This window comes from Physeter macrocephalus, chromosome 5 (assembly GCF_002837175.3).
Source record: "Physeter macrocephalus isolate SW-GA chromosome 5, ASM283717v5, whole genome shotgun sequence".
Taxonomy (NCBI): Eukaryota; Metazoa; Chordata; class Mammalia; order Artiodactyla; family Physeteridae; genus Physeter; species Physeter macrocephalus.
The window spans coordinates 23,851,481-23,868,434 of NC_041218.1; the positions used below are offsets into that span (position 1 = coordinate 23,851,481).

Below are 16,954 nucleotides of genomic sequence, written 5' to 3' on the forward strand. Positions count from 1 at the left end.
ACCTCCACCCCCCGTAGCACAACCTATAACAATTAGGGACTCACTTGGAGGTTTATTGGTGGAAGTACCAAAGCACCTTGTTATAAACACCATCTTACCTCTCCCGTGGTCATCTGGGCCACAATAGGAAGAGAGCATTATAGAAGGCTGTAGCAAGTGGACTGAATGAAGCTGGGGAAGATGACCCTGTTTTGGCTAGGTGTTAGGGTCCCACGAAGTTCTCTCCTAGGGAACTGGCTACAGGAGCCTACAGGAAGTGCTCCTTTGGATTCTCTTGTTCCCAGAGACTGTGGCTCAAGGTGGCTCTCATGGGTATATGTGAATTGACAGGTGATGCCACTGGAGAGGGTGTCTTGTCGTAGCAGTTGAAATTGTCTATTTCAGTGGTGGAGTAGCCCAGGATATCAGGGTCATTGAAAGCAATAAAAGAAAAAGAAAGCATTGTTAAGAATCTAATTTTAAAACTTTTAAAATTACGTCTTTTCCAGCATGAGTGCCTTGAACCTAGATCTAAATATGTAAATGATGGGCAGTGACAACACGTATTTATGGCATGAGGTACCTACAAGCAACCTGAGCAGAGAAAGCCAAGCGGGAGGGAGGCTGGAGCGAAGGCATCTCTGCTGAAGTGGAACAGATACCCCTCCAAATCTTAAGCCCTACTTTTATGTGTTGAGAATGTAACATGTTATGAGTCAAAGGCAAGACCTGAACCCACTGGGATCTGCCTGATGCCCACTATAGCCTGCCAGGTATCAGCATAAGTGCAAAGAAAACCTCAGACAGTTCTCCAAAACAATAACTGAAAAAAAAAATCACAACCACTTGTGTGTCTAGATAAACACACACTGGGCTAAAATTTTTTAAAATTTTGATTTTAAGTGAAATACATGCTTATTTTAAAGGAAAAAAAAAAAACCTACAAAAAAAGCCCCAAAAGAAAATAAAAATCACTCACACTTACTATTCAGAGATAAGTACAGTGAGTTTTTTTTTTTCAATGAAATTAATTTTAGGGTTATTTAGCCAGAGACTGGCAATATGGCCTAATAATCTAAAAATGTCTTTGCCACAAAACACCTAGAAATGCTGGATAAAATATAATCTACACAATTTTAAATGCATAGTTAAACTCACAAAAAGTAAAGTAAAAATCCCAGGGACCAAAATTAAAGATCAGTGAAGTATAAGCTAAAGTGGGGCTGCCTGAGGGACTGGCCAGTCTTGGTGACCCAGGCCTTGGGTTTTTATGGCCACGTGACACAGGAGATAGTCTTGGGCCCAAGCTAGGTAGGGCATTAACTGAGGTATTTACATAAGTCCAGGACTTTCAAAGCCACCTTCTCGGCAAAAAGGGACACCAGAAAGATATCCATCCAGTGCCACAAGCTCATCTATATCAACTTGGATTCTGGGTCAAAACAAAAGTCTCTGCTGAAAATTTTTATCTTTGGGACTGTCCCAATACTGGTTTGAGGTCTGAAACGATATATGGTACAAGAACTTCCAAGCTGAGAAACTAATATAAAAACTTTTGGACTTACCTGGTGGCGCAGTGCTTAAGAATCCGCCTGCCAATGCAGCGGACACGGGTTCGAGCGCTGGTCTGGGAAGATCCCACATGCCGCGGAGCAACTAAGCCCGTGCGCCACAACTACTGAGGCTGCGCTCTAGAGCCCACGAGCCACAACTACCGAGGCCGTGTGCCACAACTACTGAAGGCCGCATGCCTAGAGCCCGTGCTCGGCAACAAGAGAAGCCACTGCAATGAGAAGTCCGCGCACTGCAGCGAAGAGTAACCCCTGCTCTCCACAACTAAAGAAACCCGTGCACAGCAACGAAGACCCAATACAGCCAAAAATAAATAAATAAATAAAATTTACATTAAAAAAAATTTTTTTTTCTCCTGAGCCAGTAATATCTCTGATGTGGAATCAAACTTACAATGGCTCTTTGGGGTTAACCCCTGCCCCTCCAATTTAGGCCAACATGAGTCCCACAGATAAAGGCCTGTTTGAGAAAAGCTCAGATAAAATATTACAGCTACAGACAGCTCCAAGGCCCACAGGGTATCAGTATCTGTGTGAGAGGAAGCAGAGAGAAGCAACAGGGCATCTGATGTGCCTGTAAACAGGAGAGCTCCTACATCTCCCGCAGCTTCTCAGTGGAAAGTGCAGCCAGCCAATTTGGTGCAGTCTGTGGTACAGTCTGAAGAGGCTGGTGAAGTATGTGCCTTAAGAACTCTCAAAACCACCAGAACACTCTCCCTTGCAGTACGCGTCCTCAAACAAGGAAAAACCACTGGAAGTGGAATCCAAATTGAGTAGGACAGGAACAATAAAAGTAAAGGAAAGAGAGAGGTCAGGGAAAGATAAGAGAGAGGAACACAGCCCCGGAATCCTAAAAAATACAAGGCCATAAACACTTCACAAAAATGACACAAGAGGGAGCTCTGGAGCCCAAACCAGAAAGCTGCCTTGACCAGCCCCTCACCTGCAAAGGTTCAGGAAAAACATTCACATCAGAGATCATAATCTGAGGCAACACAAAATCATATAAGGAAGAAAGAGGTTGGGACTTCCCCAGCGGTCCAGTGGTTAAGACTCTGTCTGCCAGTGCAGCAGGGTGCGGGTTCGATCCCTGGTTGGGAACTAAGATCCTGCATGCTGCCCAAGGCGGCCAAAAATTAAAAAAAAAAAGAAAAGAGGCTATGAAGCATCATAAATCCTTACAGACAATGAATGCACACTAAAAAGATGTGCCTGCAAAACAAATGAAAAGTGCAACCTAGCATTTCAAAATGAGCTAAAAGAAGTTAAGACAATGACAGAACATATGAAAGAACAACTAAGTCAGAATTTAAAAGATTTATAGGAATTCCCTGGCGGTCCAGTGTTTAGGACTCTGTGCTCTCACTGCCGAGGGCTGGGTTCAATCCCTGGTTGGGGAACTAAGATCCCACAAGCTGCGTGGTGCAGCCTAAAAAATAAAAATAAAAAAATAAAAATAAAAGATTTATAAATGCAGTGATAAAACTGAGAAAAGAATTAGACATTTCTAAAGAAATAAAAATTACTTCCAGGGCTTCCCTGGTGGCGCAGTGGTTGACAGTCCACCTGCCGATGCAGGGGACACGGGTTCGTGCCCCGGTCCTGGAAGATCCCACATGCCGTGGAGCAGCTGGGCCCGTGAGCCATGGCCGCTGGGCCTGCGCATCCGGAGCCTGTGCTCCGCAACGGGAGAGGCCACAACAGTGAGAGGCCTGCGTATCGCGCAAAAAAAAAAAAAAAAAAATTACTTCCAAAATGAAGCCTAAAGCCAGAAAGAACAAACAAACAAAGCAGATAATGCCTTAAGAGAAACAGAAGGGTAAAAGCAGGAGAGTTTCAACAATAAAAAAGAGAAAGTGGCAGGTAATTAGATACGCAAAGATGATCCAACATACAAATGGTAAGAGTACCCAAAGAGGAAAATTTTACATTATAATTCAAGAATACTATCTTGAAGTTGAAAAAAAAAAAAAAAGACTGCAAAGTACACATAAAGGCGCACCATGACCTGGGAGAACTGACCCAGCATCACCACAGCTGGGACCCTGCCCCAGAGCAAGGCTATGAAAGCATTCAGAGAGAGGATGTGTGGAGAGTCCTTTGTATAGAGCTTCTCCTTCGTTCCCCTCCAGCTGAACAACAGAGGCTTCCTGGGAACACCCAGAGACCTTGAGCAGTGGCCCCTGGGGTCTGGGAGACCCAGTAGGTGGCAGGGCACCACTCCCACCCAGGAAACATGGAGGGTGGCAGAACCTGGAGAGCAGGTTTCTTTGATGACAGAGTGAAGAGGAGTTGCTTCTGTGTCCAGGAGGCACTGTCCTCTTTCCTGAGGACAAGATGTCAACTGTACCGGAGAGAAAGAGCCCGCCTGGAGCCACTGTAGACCCTACCCGCAAGGACTCCCTTAAACGTGAGGAGACTCTGACAGCTAGTGCCTGAGTCCATGGACGCCTGCAGAGCCAGGGCCTGAGCGGGGGCCTTGCATTGGGGTGAGGACGTCAAGGAACCCAAGAAAGCTCCTAAGAGAAAAAGCCAGCTTTAAAATCAGGAAACAGAAGGAGAGGAGTGACAGTCCAGTCCCCACATGAAGGGCCATCTTAATATGAGGCCAAGCTGACTGAAGGGGGGTGATGTGATCACTTTAGAGTTTTGATAATTTTCAGGCACTGGATGTTTTAATTTCAGAACTGATGCTGCTTTTGCAGTTTAAAGGGACCAAAGAACTCTTTTATATTCTAAGAGGGAGCCCATATATGCTATGGGGCCCGCCCAGGGACCAGCTTTTATCCAGGGGCAAGAAGACAACTTCTCCCGCTGAAAAAATTATAAAGGAAAGGAAAAAATTTTGCATTTTGATGATACCCTACAAGTTGTACTTCTTCAATGTATCGATTGAACAATCTTGCTTTGGTTTTCTATCTCTTGTTACAGAAAGAATCTAACACAATGACTTAGTAGATTAGTAAAACTTTGGAGCCAGCAGTGGTCTCCCATGTGGGTTAATGTCTATTCTGTCCAGTTTACAGAATAGACAAGTGAGGCACGGAGGCCTTGGGATTGTCTTACCCAAGGGACCATTGCGAGTTGGGACTGGAGATAGTCAATATACAACTCCATGAGCCTGCTTTATTGCCCTTCTTTGAATTAATTTATTCATCCCTCACTCCTTTTACTGAACACCTTCCATATGAAAACACTGGGGTTTACCTAGGGACTACTCAGATCAATCAGCCACTGACCCTGTTCCCAAGGACAGGCTTATAATAAAATTAAGGGGACACGTCACATGCAAAGGTCTAAAGTGAAGAGAAGGAACTGAAATGGGTAGGCAGAGGGTGTCACTGACCACCACCCTGCCCCCGACCCCTCCCCGCACCATGGCTCTGTGCTGCGGGAAGGGATGCCGGCACTGCCTGCACAGAGGACCCACCTGTCTGCTGTGAGCTGGGACCTTCCTGAGAGATTCGAGAAACAGTCACTGGTCTGCTCGGCTGCCAAGAGCTTTCATGGAGCTTTCACTGGACTGGCAGGATGACAGGAGGCTGTTTCCAGACTGGATGGAGAAATGTGCAGTCAGATGGCCAGGTCTGCTCCCTGATAGCCTTGGCTTCCTTGGGCCATAACCTTGAAGGAACTCACTTGTGTCTGCCAGCCTAGTCCTGGGAACCTGCTCCTTCAACATCAAGCCCTCGAATCATCAGACCAAAAGTGGGGCCCTAGCAGGATCACCTCCTCTCCCTGATGGGCTGCTGTGGCTCTCTGCCCAGAGCACAGGCTCTGAACCTTGTGAACCAGAGCAGCAGAGCTGACTTTCGAAGTCAGAGATAGAGTGCCTAAAGTATGCCACTTACACAAGACGAGGAAAGTGTTTCCATCCTGAAATCTGAAGGTTTAAGGCTATCCAATCTATCAAGCTTTTCCTTTCTGACCTTCTACCCTAAGCAGGTACTGGGAAAGCCTTCTATGGGTCAAAAGAAAAGAAAAGAAATCCTTAAATAAGCAAAAAGGGAAAAGCAAATCCTTAGGGGAATATTTGCAAAAACTTGAGATTAAAAGCTTAAAAATCCTGATATATAAAAAGCTCTGGTTTACAAATCGATTTAGAAAAATGCAAAGCTGCCAATAGAAAAATGGCCAAAGAACACAAGAGCCAATGCAAAAAAAAAAAAAAAGGTCAGTGTTCAAATTCATTGAAAAATCAGAGAATCCACTTTTTTTCAGCCTATCATACTAGAAAATTAAAATTTATACTTCTCAATTGTGATAAGGATACAGTGACACAGTCACTCATATTATTGGAGAGAGTATAATTTGGTATGAACTTTCTGGAAATAATCTGGCAGTATGTATCAAGAGCCTTAAAAATGTCTGTACCCTTTGAATTCTGCTTCTAAAAATCAATTCTGAGAAAACAATCAGAAATGTGGACGATACATAAATGCTTGTTGTAGCATCAGTTACAATAATGAAAAGTCAGAAACAACTCTGAATGTTAAACAACTCTGAATGAAACAACTCTGAATGAATGATATTAGGGGAATGGTGAAGTAAATTTTAACCATTCATACAAGTGAATAGCATGAAATTACCAAAATGATGTATATAAAGGGCTTCTAAAAGAAATGGGAAAATGCTTATGATATAATATAAATTGGAAAAAAAAGCAACATTCAGAAATGTATATATATCTAATGTCCTCAAATATATAAATTAAAAATTAAGATGAAAGAATAGAAGGAAATATGCCAAAATGTTCCAAGTGATTGCTTGGGGCTGGAGGGAAGTGGGGGTGATTTTTCGGTAATTTTCTGATTTTCTTCAGTGAGCATTATTCCTTTATAAGACTGAAGAAAAAACCCAGCGAAAAACAGCAAACAATTTTTAAGTGAGTGAAGTACTTTATAGCTCCCTTTTTGGAAAACAAAATTAATTTACTTTTTATGTCTGTAGACCTCAATTTGGTGTGTGCATATCATTGACCCTTGAAAAAGAAGTCTGTTCATCCCCACACAACACTAGACTGTAATACCCATCAATTCTCGGGAGGTGATATGTTTCTGATTCCCAGCTGACCCTACGGATCTCTTGGCGGGATCTTGGTGAAACTTACTGTTTCGGTGGAGCTGCAGGGCAACTTGGGCACCAGGCAGTGACAGAACTGGATTCTCGGGTCTTTTGTGGTGATAGACAGACCTCTCTGCAGAATTTTCACCAAGCGGATCCAGAATTGAAACACAGCCTCTGGGTGTTTTTCGTGGAGCCTCAGGTAGTAGATCTTTTCAGTCACTGTCCTAACCCTCAGGATGCGTTGGAGCTGGTCGCAGATTCGTAGCTCCACGTACCTCAGTGGGAGAATCCTGGACACAATCAGGAAATTCCCATGGCAGAGGCATCAGTGATTTTAATCAACCAAGCTGGTGCCTTCCTAGAGCTTGGGTCAACCTCACTAGGTGCTCACCTCTGCTTGGGGGACACCCAAGGGAGAAAGCTCGTGGTCTGAGAGTGGGAATGATCACTAAGACCGACTCTTCTCTGATTTCCAGGGCCTTAGTTATTACTAGTTATCAAAGAATCTGCCCACACCAATAACAATGGCTGAGAGTCGATGTATAATATCTCCTTTAGTCCTCACAACAACCCTTTGATGAAGGAAAGATAAGTAGTATTAATTCCATTTTACAGAATTTGAAACTGTGGCTCAGAGAAGCTAAGTGATTTACCCAAGTTTAGATCTTCTTAAGTAGGAAATGGAACTAAGGTTTTCTGGCTCTATTTTCAGGTCTCCTCCTCCCTAGATCCTGATTAACTGTGCTGAAAGATTAAGAAAATGGATGGAGGTCTCCTATACATCCAGTATTTTTTTTTCAGTCTCAACACCTCATAATCCTATTTGACTATCATATCACTCACCTTTCTTTTTGAAAACCTCTAAGTCGATATTGACAAAAAAAAAAAATAAGCAAAAGGAAGCCAAGATTCTCAAAAACTAGGCTGAGACAGGGACTGGTGTTCTACCACAGCACCAAGCACAGTGCTTGGTACACATAGATACTAAGTAAATACTTGTTAAATGAATGAATGAAGTCTATATAGTTCATCAGCTAAAGAACACTGTCCTTTCTTCTCAGCTAAAGTCCAGCAAAAACTAACACAACATTGTAAAGCAATTTCACTCCAATTAAAAAAAGAAAATTATGTTGCTAAAAAAAAACAAAGGCAACAAGATAAAAAAATAAATAAGTAAAGCCCAGCTGCAAAACAATGTAGTCATTCATCCTGCCCCTTCCGGCCCCTCCCTCAAGCCTTTCTTTACCTGCTGAGGGTGATGACTGGGGCACTACCAGGTGTGCTCCAGGTGGAAAACTGACCCTGGGGCCAGGTGACATCGGCCATCAGGAGGACGTTGGGGAGTGGCAAGGAGGGCACCGAGGAGGTCACCCCGAGGATCACAGTGGTAGACCCTTCACAGACATCCATCCAGTTCCCGGGCTTAGTGACCTAGAAATCAGCCCCAGGTACATGGGTCAGAGAGAAGCAGAAGACAGGGGTGGAAGGTTACAGGTGCTAGAAAACGGCTCTTCAACTTGGCGACAGGCTTAGAGTACCTGTGCTTCTTGCAGGTGTGTGACACACTGGACTGGGTCATGACCTGAATCTATCCTTCCTGTGGGTCTCCCCAGAGAGACTTAAGTTCATTGGCAACTGGAACGCTGTGCTGCCCTTCTTCGTGTCCTTTGCATTACTAATTTTAAAAGGATGCACTAGTAAGAAACCAGCACAGGTTTCTTTCTTCCTTTCTTCCTTCCTTCCTTTCTTCCTTCCTTTTTCTTTCTCTTTCTTTCTTTTCCTTCCTTCCTTCCGTCCTTCCATCTCTCTCTCTCTCTCTCTCTTTCTTCATTCATTCATTTATTGGCTGTGTTGGGTCCCCGTTGCTGCATGCGGGCTCTTGTCTAGTTGCGGCGAGCGGGGGCTACTCTTCGTTGCGGTGCGAGAGCTTCTCACTGCGGTGGCTTCTCTTGTTGCGGAGCACGGGCTCTAGGCGCGCGGGCTTCAGTAGTTGTGGCTCGTGGGCTCCAGAGCACAGGCTCGGCAGTTGTGGAGCACAGGCCCAGTTGCTCCGCGGCATGGGGGATCTTTCCGGAGCAGAGATCAAACCCGTGTCCCCTGCATTGGCAGGCAGACTCCTATCCACTGCGCCACCAGGGAAGCCCCAGCACAGGTTTCTAATGGTCTGGAAGGGAGATTGTGAGAAGAAAGTTCCAGAAGGGGAGGAGAGTGAGGAAAGAGCTGTTGAACGGAGAAGACCCAGGCAGCCCAACTTGAGGGAGGTTTGGGGAGCTTCCCCCAAGATGAGGGAGTGCCAGGCTTGTTGCTGGGTCTTGAGTGTAATAAGGACCTGTTCTCTTGTAGCACTCGGGGCTGTGGCAGGACAGGGAGATGGATGCCTGGCACTGGGGCACAGTGTCTCAGCTAAGACACCCCTACCTCACTCTCCAGGGCAGGCAGAGAATCACCAGGTCTGTGGCCTCTAAGGAACCACAGGGACCAGGGTAAGGAACATCTGAGGAGTGACCCCTACGTTCCCAAGACCAGAGGGCCTTCTCCCAATATCCTAGGCTTTGTAAGACCATCGGGGCCATTCACAGCCCGTGGTGGAACTGGGGACCAGGGGAAAGCCCCAGGAATGACTGAAATGTTAGTTCCCACAAGCTTGAGTAGATGGTGCCCCAAGAAAAGTGAATTTTGATTTTTGAAAAAAAAAAAAAGTAACATTTCTTGGAGCCCACGTTGTGGAATGAAATTCATATGTGCTACAAAACACAGAGGGCCACACACACGGAGAGTAATAAATAAATGTTTGCCGGTGATGTTTCTTGTCGGTGACCATAGTGATGGTGATGCTGAGGAGAGGGAAAGGAGGGAGCAGCCTAGCTACGTGGGCTGGATCAGTTCAAGGCAGCTTTTAGCTCTGCCGTGGGCCAGCTTCAGCAGGCAGTCTTGCCCCCTCCCTGGCACAGTCTAAGTCTCTTGCTGCCTGAGTCACCTAGCGTCCATCCAGAGAATCTAAACAGTTTTAATACTAGGCCAAAGAGAACATCTTAGGAGAATAAACCTGCCGCCATAATCTCACACCCAAGGACATGACTAGAATTTGAGATCCTGAGTCTGGATTTCCCACGATACTGCTTATTCTCCTCTGAGTGTGTGTTAGGCATCAGCACGCCACCACCCCCCACGCCCGCCATGCTGCCAGCTGACCGCCCAGCTATGCAGCTCCCTGGGGCAGCGCAGGGACCAGGGAGCACCCAGAGCCATGAACCTTTGGGGGACCTCGTCAGAGAGTAGCTCGCTGCTCTGTGAAGGGGTCTCCAAATTAAGCCCAACACCCACCTCCAATTGTTCGCACCCTCTCTCCTGTGACTCCTCGTCACTCTTTAACTCCACCGAATGGATTCCTGACTGCAGACCCTCCCGTGCGTTCCAGCCTCCTGCCCTCACCCAGGAACTTGAAGTCCCTCTCTGCCTGGAAGGTCCTTCCCCTGCTCTTCTACCAAAGTCTCAGCAAGACCTCAAAGAATGGCTTACGACCCCGTCTTCTGGGAAGCCTTCCACAACTGCCCAGGTTGAAGGAGTGCTCTGCTCATGCTTTGGGGTTCAGCTAGTCCAAACCCTCTGACACAGAGCTTTCTTAACAGCTACCATTTTATACTATGTCCTTTAAACCTACAAATTCACAAGCTTCTTGTCCAGGGACACTATCTGATCTCTCTTTGCATCTCCTGCCTCTCACACAGCTTGCTGACTGGTTATGCCATACCTGCAACGGAGCACAGGTGGTCACCAGCCAGACCACTGGAGGGAAGGGGGTAGCACCTTGGTGAGATGTCACACGGATTGAAATGACCGCCCCGTACTCCTGGTGTCTCCATGCTTCCCAGGCCACAAACACTCACTTCCATAGGTCATATTACTACTCTTCTGGGGGATGGTAGAATCTGGGCAAGGCTAATTTATCCAGGGACCTTGGCCTCATGCAAGGGTATTTGTATAATAATATCCCAGAAAGAAGGCTGGGTTTCAGAGCAGGGGTTCCTACAGCTGCCTTCATCCCCTCTAATCAGCCAGTGTGGACTAGCGGCCCCGGGAGGGTGCCTATGAACCCTGCCTGGAGAATGGGTTCTGCTGTCTCCTTCTGCAGGTGTAACTCTATTTCCCGAAAGCATCTGACCTGCAGGGAGTCCCATGATGCTGTAGGCACAAACTGAGGTGAACGTGGGACCCAGACCCTCTCGTTTCTCTGGCTCTCCTGGCTTCTTCCTCCTCCCCAGGGCTTTCAAAGGCCTTGGCATTTTTGGACCAATCCCCGGGAACAGGTTTGGAAAGGGAAGGAGAGCTGGCCCTGAGCTGCACAAGGGTACCTTGATAAAGTTGCTTTCAAACACCACCGAGCCAGAGAACAAGTTGAATTCTGGAGAATGAATCAGTTGACAAAGGAGGCCATCTTCCACCCCGAGTTCCACTCCAGGGCCTGGTTCCCTGACCTCAGGGGGGAGGCTCCTAATTTTACTCATTGGTCCTTGGGAAGGATGGGCTGGGGAACATCCCTGGGGCTCCACTCAGACCCAGCCCAACTCCACGGTGTTGGTGTGACCACCACTCCCCCACCTCCACAGCTGCACCTCCCCTCCTGACTTACCGGCTGTCCCCCAGGCTGGGAAGGGCCTGTCAGCTCACAATGGCAGGAATGACATCAGGGAATGTGACGGGTAACAACAGGAAAGGGGAAAAAAAAAAGAAGAGGCAAGGAAGGACTGGGGGTGAGCAGAGTGTTTTTCTCCCCTTTCCTACTCACTACAAACTAGCAATAATGTAGCCTGCTCCATTTTTCAGTCAATCTCCCCACACACATGAGGAAAACAACTCTCCCAAGGTTATGGCCAGACTGCGAGCTGCCACAGCAGCAAGGGAGGCTATCGGGAAACCCACAGCCTTCAATCCTCCCCACTCAGGGAGAAGGCTCTCACAAAAATTTTCTCTGTAAATGTGACCTGTTCGCCTGATGTCAGGCCCTCACTGGGCCAGGAGAGCTCAGGACGGGGCCCGCAGTTCAGCCCAGTCTTCCCTCCCCCATCTCATGGGATAATTTTCTTTTTTTTTTCTTTTTTTTAACACCAGGCTATTAACAAACCAAAGAGGTTTATTTATTTGGAAACTGTGAGCAAATGAGGAAGTGTGATACAGTGTATGCTGGAGCATCACAAAAAAGACCATGAGAACCAACTGTTAAATCTCCAGGAATTTTAATGAGTCAGTTGTTAAACACAGCCATTATTAAAAATTTAATAATATAAACTTACAATTAAATAAGTTATATAAAAAACAAGGTAATAAATGCCCAAACTCATCACTTCTTAATTATTTTACTATATTTTATGTATATATATATATTTTATGTCTCTCTATTCCCTTGAGGTTATCTGCATCTATCATATCTACATGGTAGAAATGATACATAATGTTGTACTACCACTGCCTCTCTCTTCTCAGTGTGTATAGAAAATTGATGGTGGTCACTGTCTTGAGACCAGCCATGCTGGGAGTTACTTACACCACGGAAATCAGCCAATGCTACAAATTTGGCCTTGATTTATTGTTGTTTTGATTGTCTAAAGTGATAGAGAAAATGCCAATGATGCCGATTAAAAGTGTGTCTGTAGCTGTTATACTGTGGGCACCAAAAAAAAAAAAAAAGAAATCTGAGGAAATGATCTTCCAGTATTTGAAAGGTATTATCTAAATTAGCAAAGAAGCTGCTTGTCTTTAACATTAACAGATCAATTCCAACAGGCAACTTTATTTCACATTCCCCTTATTCATTAATGTAAGTGGAAAAATCAGCCAACATTCATGTCAGAACTACACTGGCTTGTCAGTTACATAGGTTGGCTAGGAATACAAAGTTTGACAAAAATCCATGAAAGCTTTCTATGAAAATCAATTGACTACCTGAAAATTACAATAAAGAGTACTGTATATTCTATTGTTAGTTGTAAATTGTGTGCTATGTATAAAATAAATTTTATTAAGTAAAATTTTATAAAGTAAAATTTACTAAGAAAAAAAACATGTATACTGGACTTCCCTGGTAGTGCAGTGGTTGAGAATACGCCTGCCAATGCAGGGGACACGGGTTCAATCCCTGGTCCGGGAAGATCCCACATGCCACAGAGCAACTAAGCCCGTGCACCACAACTACTGAGCTTGCACTCTAGAGCCCGTGAGTCACAACTACTGAGCCCACACGCCACAACTACTGAAGCCCACGCACTCTGGAGCCCGTACTCCGCAACAAGAGAAGCCACCGTAATAAGAAGCCCGTGCACTGCAATGAAGAGTAGCCCCCACTCGCCGCAACTAGAGAAAGCCCGCGTGCAGCAACAAAGACCCAACACAGCCAAAAAATAATAAATAAATAAAAATAAATTTAAAAAAAATAATAAATAAATAAAAGTCAAAGTTTTTTCTAAGTCAGTTTTAGTAATTTCTACGTCATGCCATTTGTATAGCACATCTAAGTTGCCAAATTTATTGGCATTAAGTTGTTAAAACTATTTCCTTATTATACTTTTAAAATCCCCAAGCTCTGTAGTGATGTCTCCTCTTTTCTGGATTGGCTTAGTTGCTTAGTTGCTCTGCAGCATGTGGGATCTTCCCGGACCAGGGCTCGAACCCGTGTCCCCTGCATTGGCAGGGCGGATTCTTAACCACTGCACCACCAGGGAAGCTCCTTTGACTAACTTTTAAAAAACTGATTGAGGAAAAATCAAATATATGCATCCATCAAAGATACTGAATTTGTTATCACACCACAAATAAAACTGTAGGCCCACACAGCTTCACTGGAGGAGCCTATCAAACATTTAATGAATAATGTCAATGTAATACAAACTCAGGAAACAGAGTAGGAAATAGTTCTCAACTTGTTTTATGAATCCAGCATTACCAAAACCAGATAAAGACAATGCAGGAAAAGAAAGCAACAGACCTCAGACCAGCATTACTTGTGAACATAGACACAAAATTCCTTACCAACACCACAGGAGAGATATATCATGTTCATGAACTGGAAGAGTCAATATTAAGATGACAATTCACCCCAAATTGATCTGTAGATTCAGTAAAATCCCAATCGAAATTCCAGAAGGCTGGGACTTCCCTGGTGGCATAGTGCTTAAGAATCCGCCTGCCAATGCAGGGGTCAGGGGTTCGATCCCTTGTCCGGGAAGATCCCACATGCTGCAGAGCAACTAAGCCTGTGCACCACAACTACTGAGCCTGTGTTCTAGAGCCCACAAGCCACAACTACTGAGCCCACGTGCCACGGTTACTGAAGCCCACATGCCTAGAGCCTGTGCTCCACAACAAGAGAAGCCACCACAATGAGAAGCACATGCACCACAACGAAGATTAGCCCCCGCTCACTGCAACGAGAGAAAGACCATTTGCAGCAACGAAGACCCAACGCAGCCAAAAATAAAATGAATAAATAAATAAATTTATTTTTAAAAAGTCCAGAAGGCTTTAAAAAATAGACATTATAAAAGGAAAAGATTGATTATAGGCACTTTTAAAAATAAAATTTTGAACAAGTAACACATTCACACATACAAACATCAAAAAGTATCAAAAGGGAGATGAAGAGTCTCCTTCCCACCCGTCATTGGCTCAGTTCCCATCTTTCCCCCAAAATCAAGCCATTGTTGTCATTTATGTCATTGTTACCATTGTCATCTCTCGTTTATACTTTTAGACAATGTTTCTACATATTTTTTCTTTTAAATTAATTTATTTATTTTTGTCTGTGTTGGGTCTTCGTTGCTGTGCGCGGGCTCTCTCTAGTTGTGGCAAGCAGGGGCCACTCTTCATCGCGGTGCGCGGGCCTCTCACTATCGCGGCGTCTCTTGTTGCAGAGCACAGGCTCCAGACGCGCAGGCTCAGTAATTGTGGCTCACGGGCCCAGTTGCTCTGCGGCATGTGGGATCTTCCCAGACCAGGGCGCGAACCCGCGTCCCCTGCATTGGCAGGCAGATTCTCAACCACTGCGCCACCAGGGAAGCCCCATATTTATGCCAATATAGTACACTTAACTTTTCCTACCCCTTCTTACATAAATATTCTAATTCTAATAAGTCTTATGAATATAATGTTCTCCAATTTAGAATTCCTCAGATTACATAAAACTACCTGCTTTTATCAATTATTTAATTCTGCATTTCATATTAAGCAAAAGGGGAAAAGGAGTCCAGTATATGTTTGCCATGTAAAGCAAATCAAGTTTGTTGGCATTACTGATATTCTATGAGCAAAGCAGCATGTAAAATAAACACCATAAGTTATAGCCATTTTATGATTTTAATTTTGTTACAGGAAGTTTGCTTAGAAACAGAATCTCACATGTGCCCACATAAGAATTACCTCAGGGGTGAAAAAGCTCATTGTTGACATATTTTGCTATACTGAATTTTGAGGAATCCTTGAGAAAGAAAAAAAAATCATGCTGTAGACAAAAGAGCTGCATACTGGAAATAGACCACCAATTAATTCAGTGATATTGTCTAAGTCATTTAGTTTCCTTCTGTTTCCTCTGTAGTAAAATGAAAAGACGCCATCCAATACACTAGCCACTAGCCACGTGATTACTGAGCACTTGAAATGTGGCTAATCCAAATGCAGAAGTGTTGTAAGTATAAAATACTCACCAGTACAAATACACACTTAGTACAAAAATAAAAGAATGTAAGGCATCTCATTAATAACTTTTGGTGTTGATTACATATTGAAATATTTTTAATATATTGGGTTAACTAAAATTTGTTTAAAATACCTTTTCCTATTTTTCTTTGCAATTCTTCTTTCTAGACAATTTTAAATAATATATGTGGCTTGCATTATATCTTTACTGGACAGTGCTAAACTAGATCATATCTTCCAGTCCTTAATCTTCTGATACCTACCTTAAGCTTTAGGAGTGCAGCCCTTCAAACCCAGAAAGCATCACACAGCATACACTTGAAGTATTTCCTTCCTTTCCTTCCATTCCACGAGATAGCACTAGAGTTAAGGTTTCAAGGTAATAATTAATATATTAAAATATTTAAATATATTAAATATTTTAAATTAAATATTAATATTAAATTAAATATTTTAAATATTTAAAATTATTTAAATTAAATAAAATATTTAAATATTAAATATATTTAGATATTTAAATAATATTTTAAGATATTTAAATAAGATGTTTTAATATATTTAAATATTAAAATTTAAATATTTTAATACATGCAGTTTTCTAAATATGTTGTGCTTAGTTTCATCTCTATGCCCTTCCTCACACTGTTTGCTCTACTGGGAAACTTTTTCCTAACTTGATAGCCTATTCATTTTTTAAATTCCGATCCTCTGGGAATTCCCTGGCAGTCCAGTGGTTGGGACTCGGCGCTTTCACTGCCGTGGGCCAGATTCAATCCCTGGTCAGGGAACTAAAATCCCGCAAGCCACATAGTTCGGCCAAAATAAAAAATTTAAAAATAAAATAAAATAAAATTCAGATCCTCTAAGAAGCTTTTCCTTAACATCCATCTCCTGCCGTAAATAATTTTATGTAGCCACTGTCCTATACACATTATTCTATAATAAAACCATGAAATATTATTTGTTTACATGCATCCCCCTTTCATCTTGTGTATGTTATCTGAGGTAGGTAGTGATGAGATCTTAGTCAATGCCTGGCACCCAGTAGGGGCTGTAAGCGATGTCATCAGTCAGGATAGGCAAAGTTAGCAAAAAACCCTACGTCACAGTAGCTTAAGACAACAAAGGTTTTTTTTATCACGTACACTACATGTTCATCAGGAACCAGTTGAGAGCTCTACTCCATGGCATCCTCACTCCAGGACCTACACTAATGAACAGTTCCATTTGGAGCATTGCTGGTCGCTGCGGCAGAAGGAAACAGAGGGCTTTGGAAGTTTTTGAACCTGTGCTTAAATGCTCCAACCTAGAACTGACACAAGTCACTTGTACTCACAGCTTATTGGCTGGAACTAATTACATGGCCCCATCCAACCACAAGGATGTCAGGAAGTACGATTCTATCATGGGCTTGGAGGACAAGGGCAGAAATATTTGGGGAACATTAATGAGAACTACTAATGACCCTTCTAGTCAGTATTATCTCCCAGCTCACTATTCCTCGGCAGGTGGAATATATTCACTATATGTTCTCCCCCCACCAAAGGCAACAACCCAAGAGTTCCCTATAGTCACAACGTCAAGTTCAAATTAAAGAATCTGAGTGATGCACAGTAGTTCCTATCCCAGTTTCAGATGTGGCATGAGCTAGA

The 16,954-nt window shown here is 43.8% G+C and overlaps 1 protein-coding gene across 1 annotated transcript; it reads right to left on the bottom strand.

Annotated features, from left to right (window-relative positions):
* Positions 1-202: 202 nt before the first annotated feature.
* Positions 203-11,122, bottom strand: GARIN1A (golgi associated RAB2 interactor 1A). The gene is given in 7 exon segments (XM_055084848.1): positions 203-393; positions 4,421-4,428; positions 4,981-5,051; positions 5,053-5,103; positions 6,661-6,907; positions 7,864-8,048; positions 10,970-11,122. Coding segments are annotated over 7 exon segments (906 nt in total).
* Positions 11,123-16,954: the final 5,832 nt, after the last annotated feature.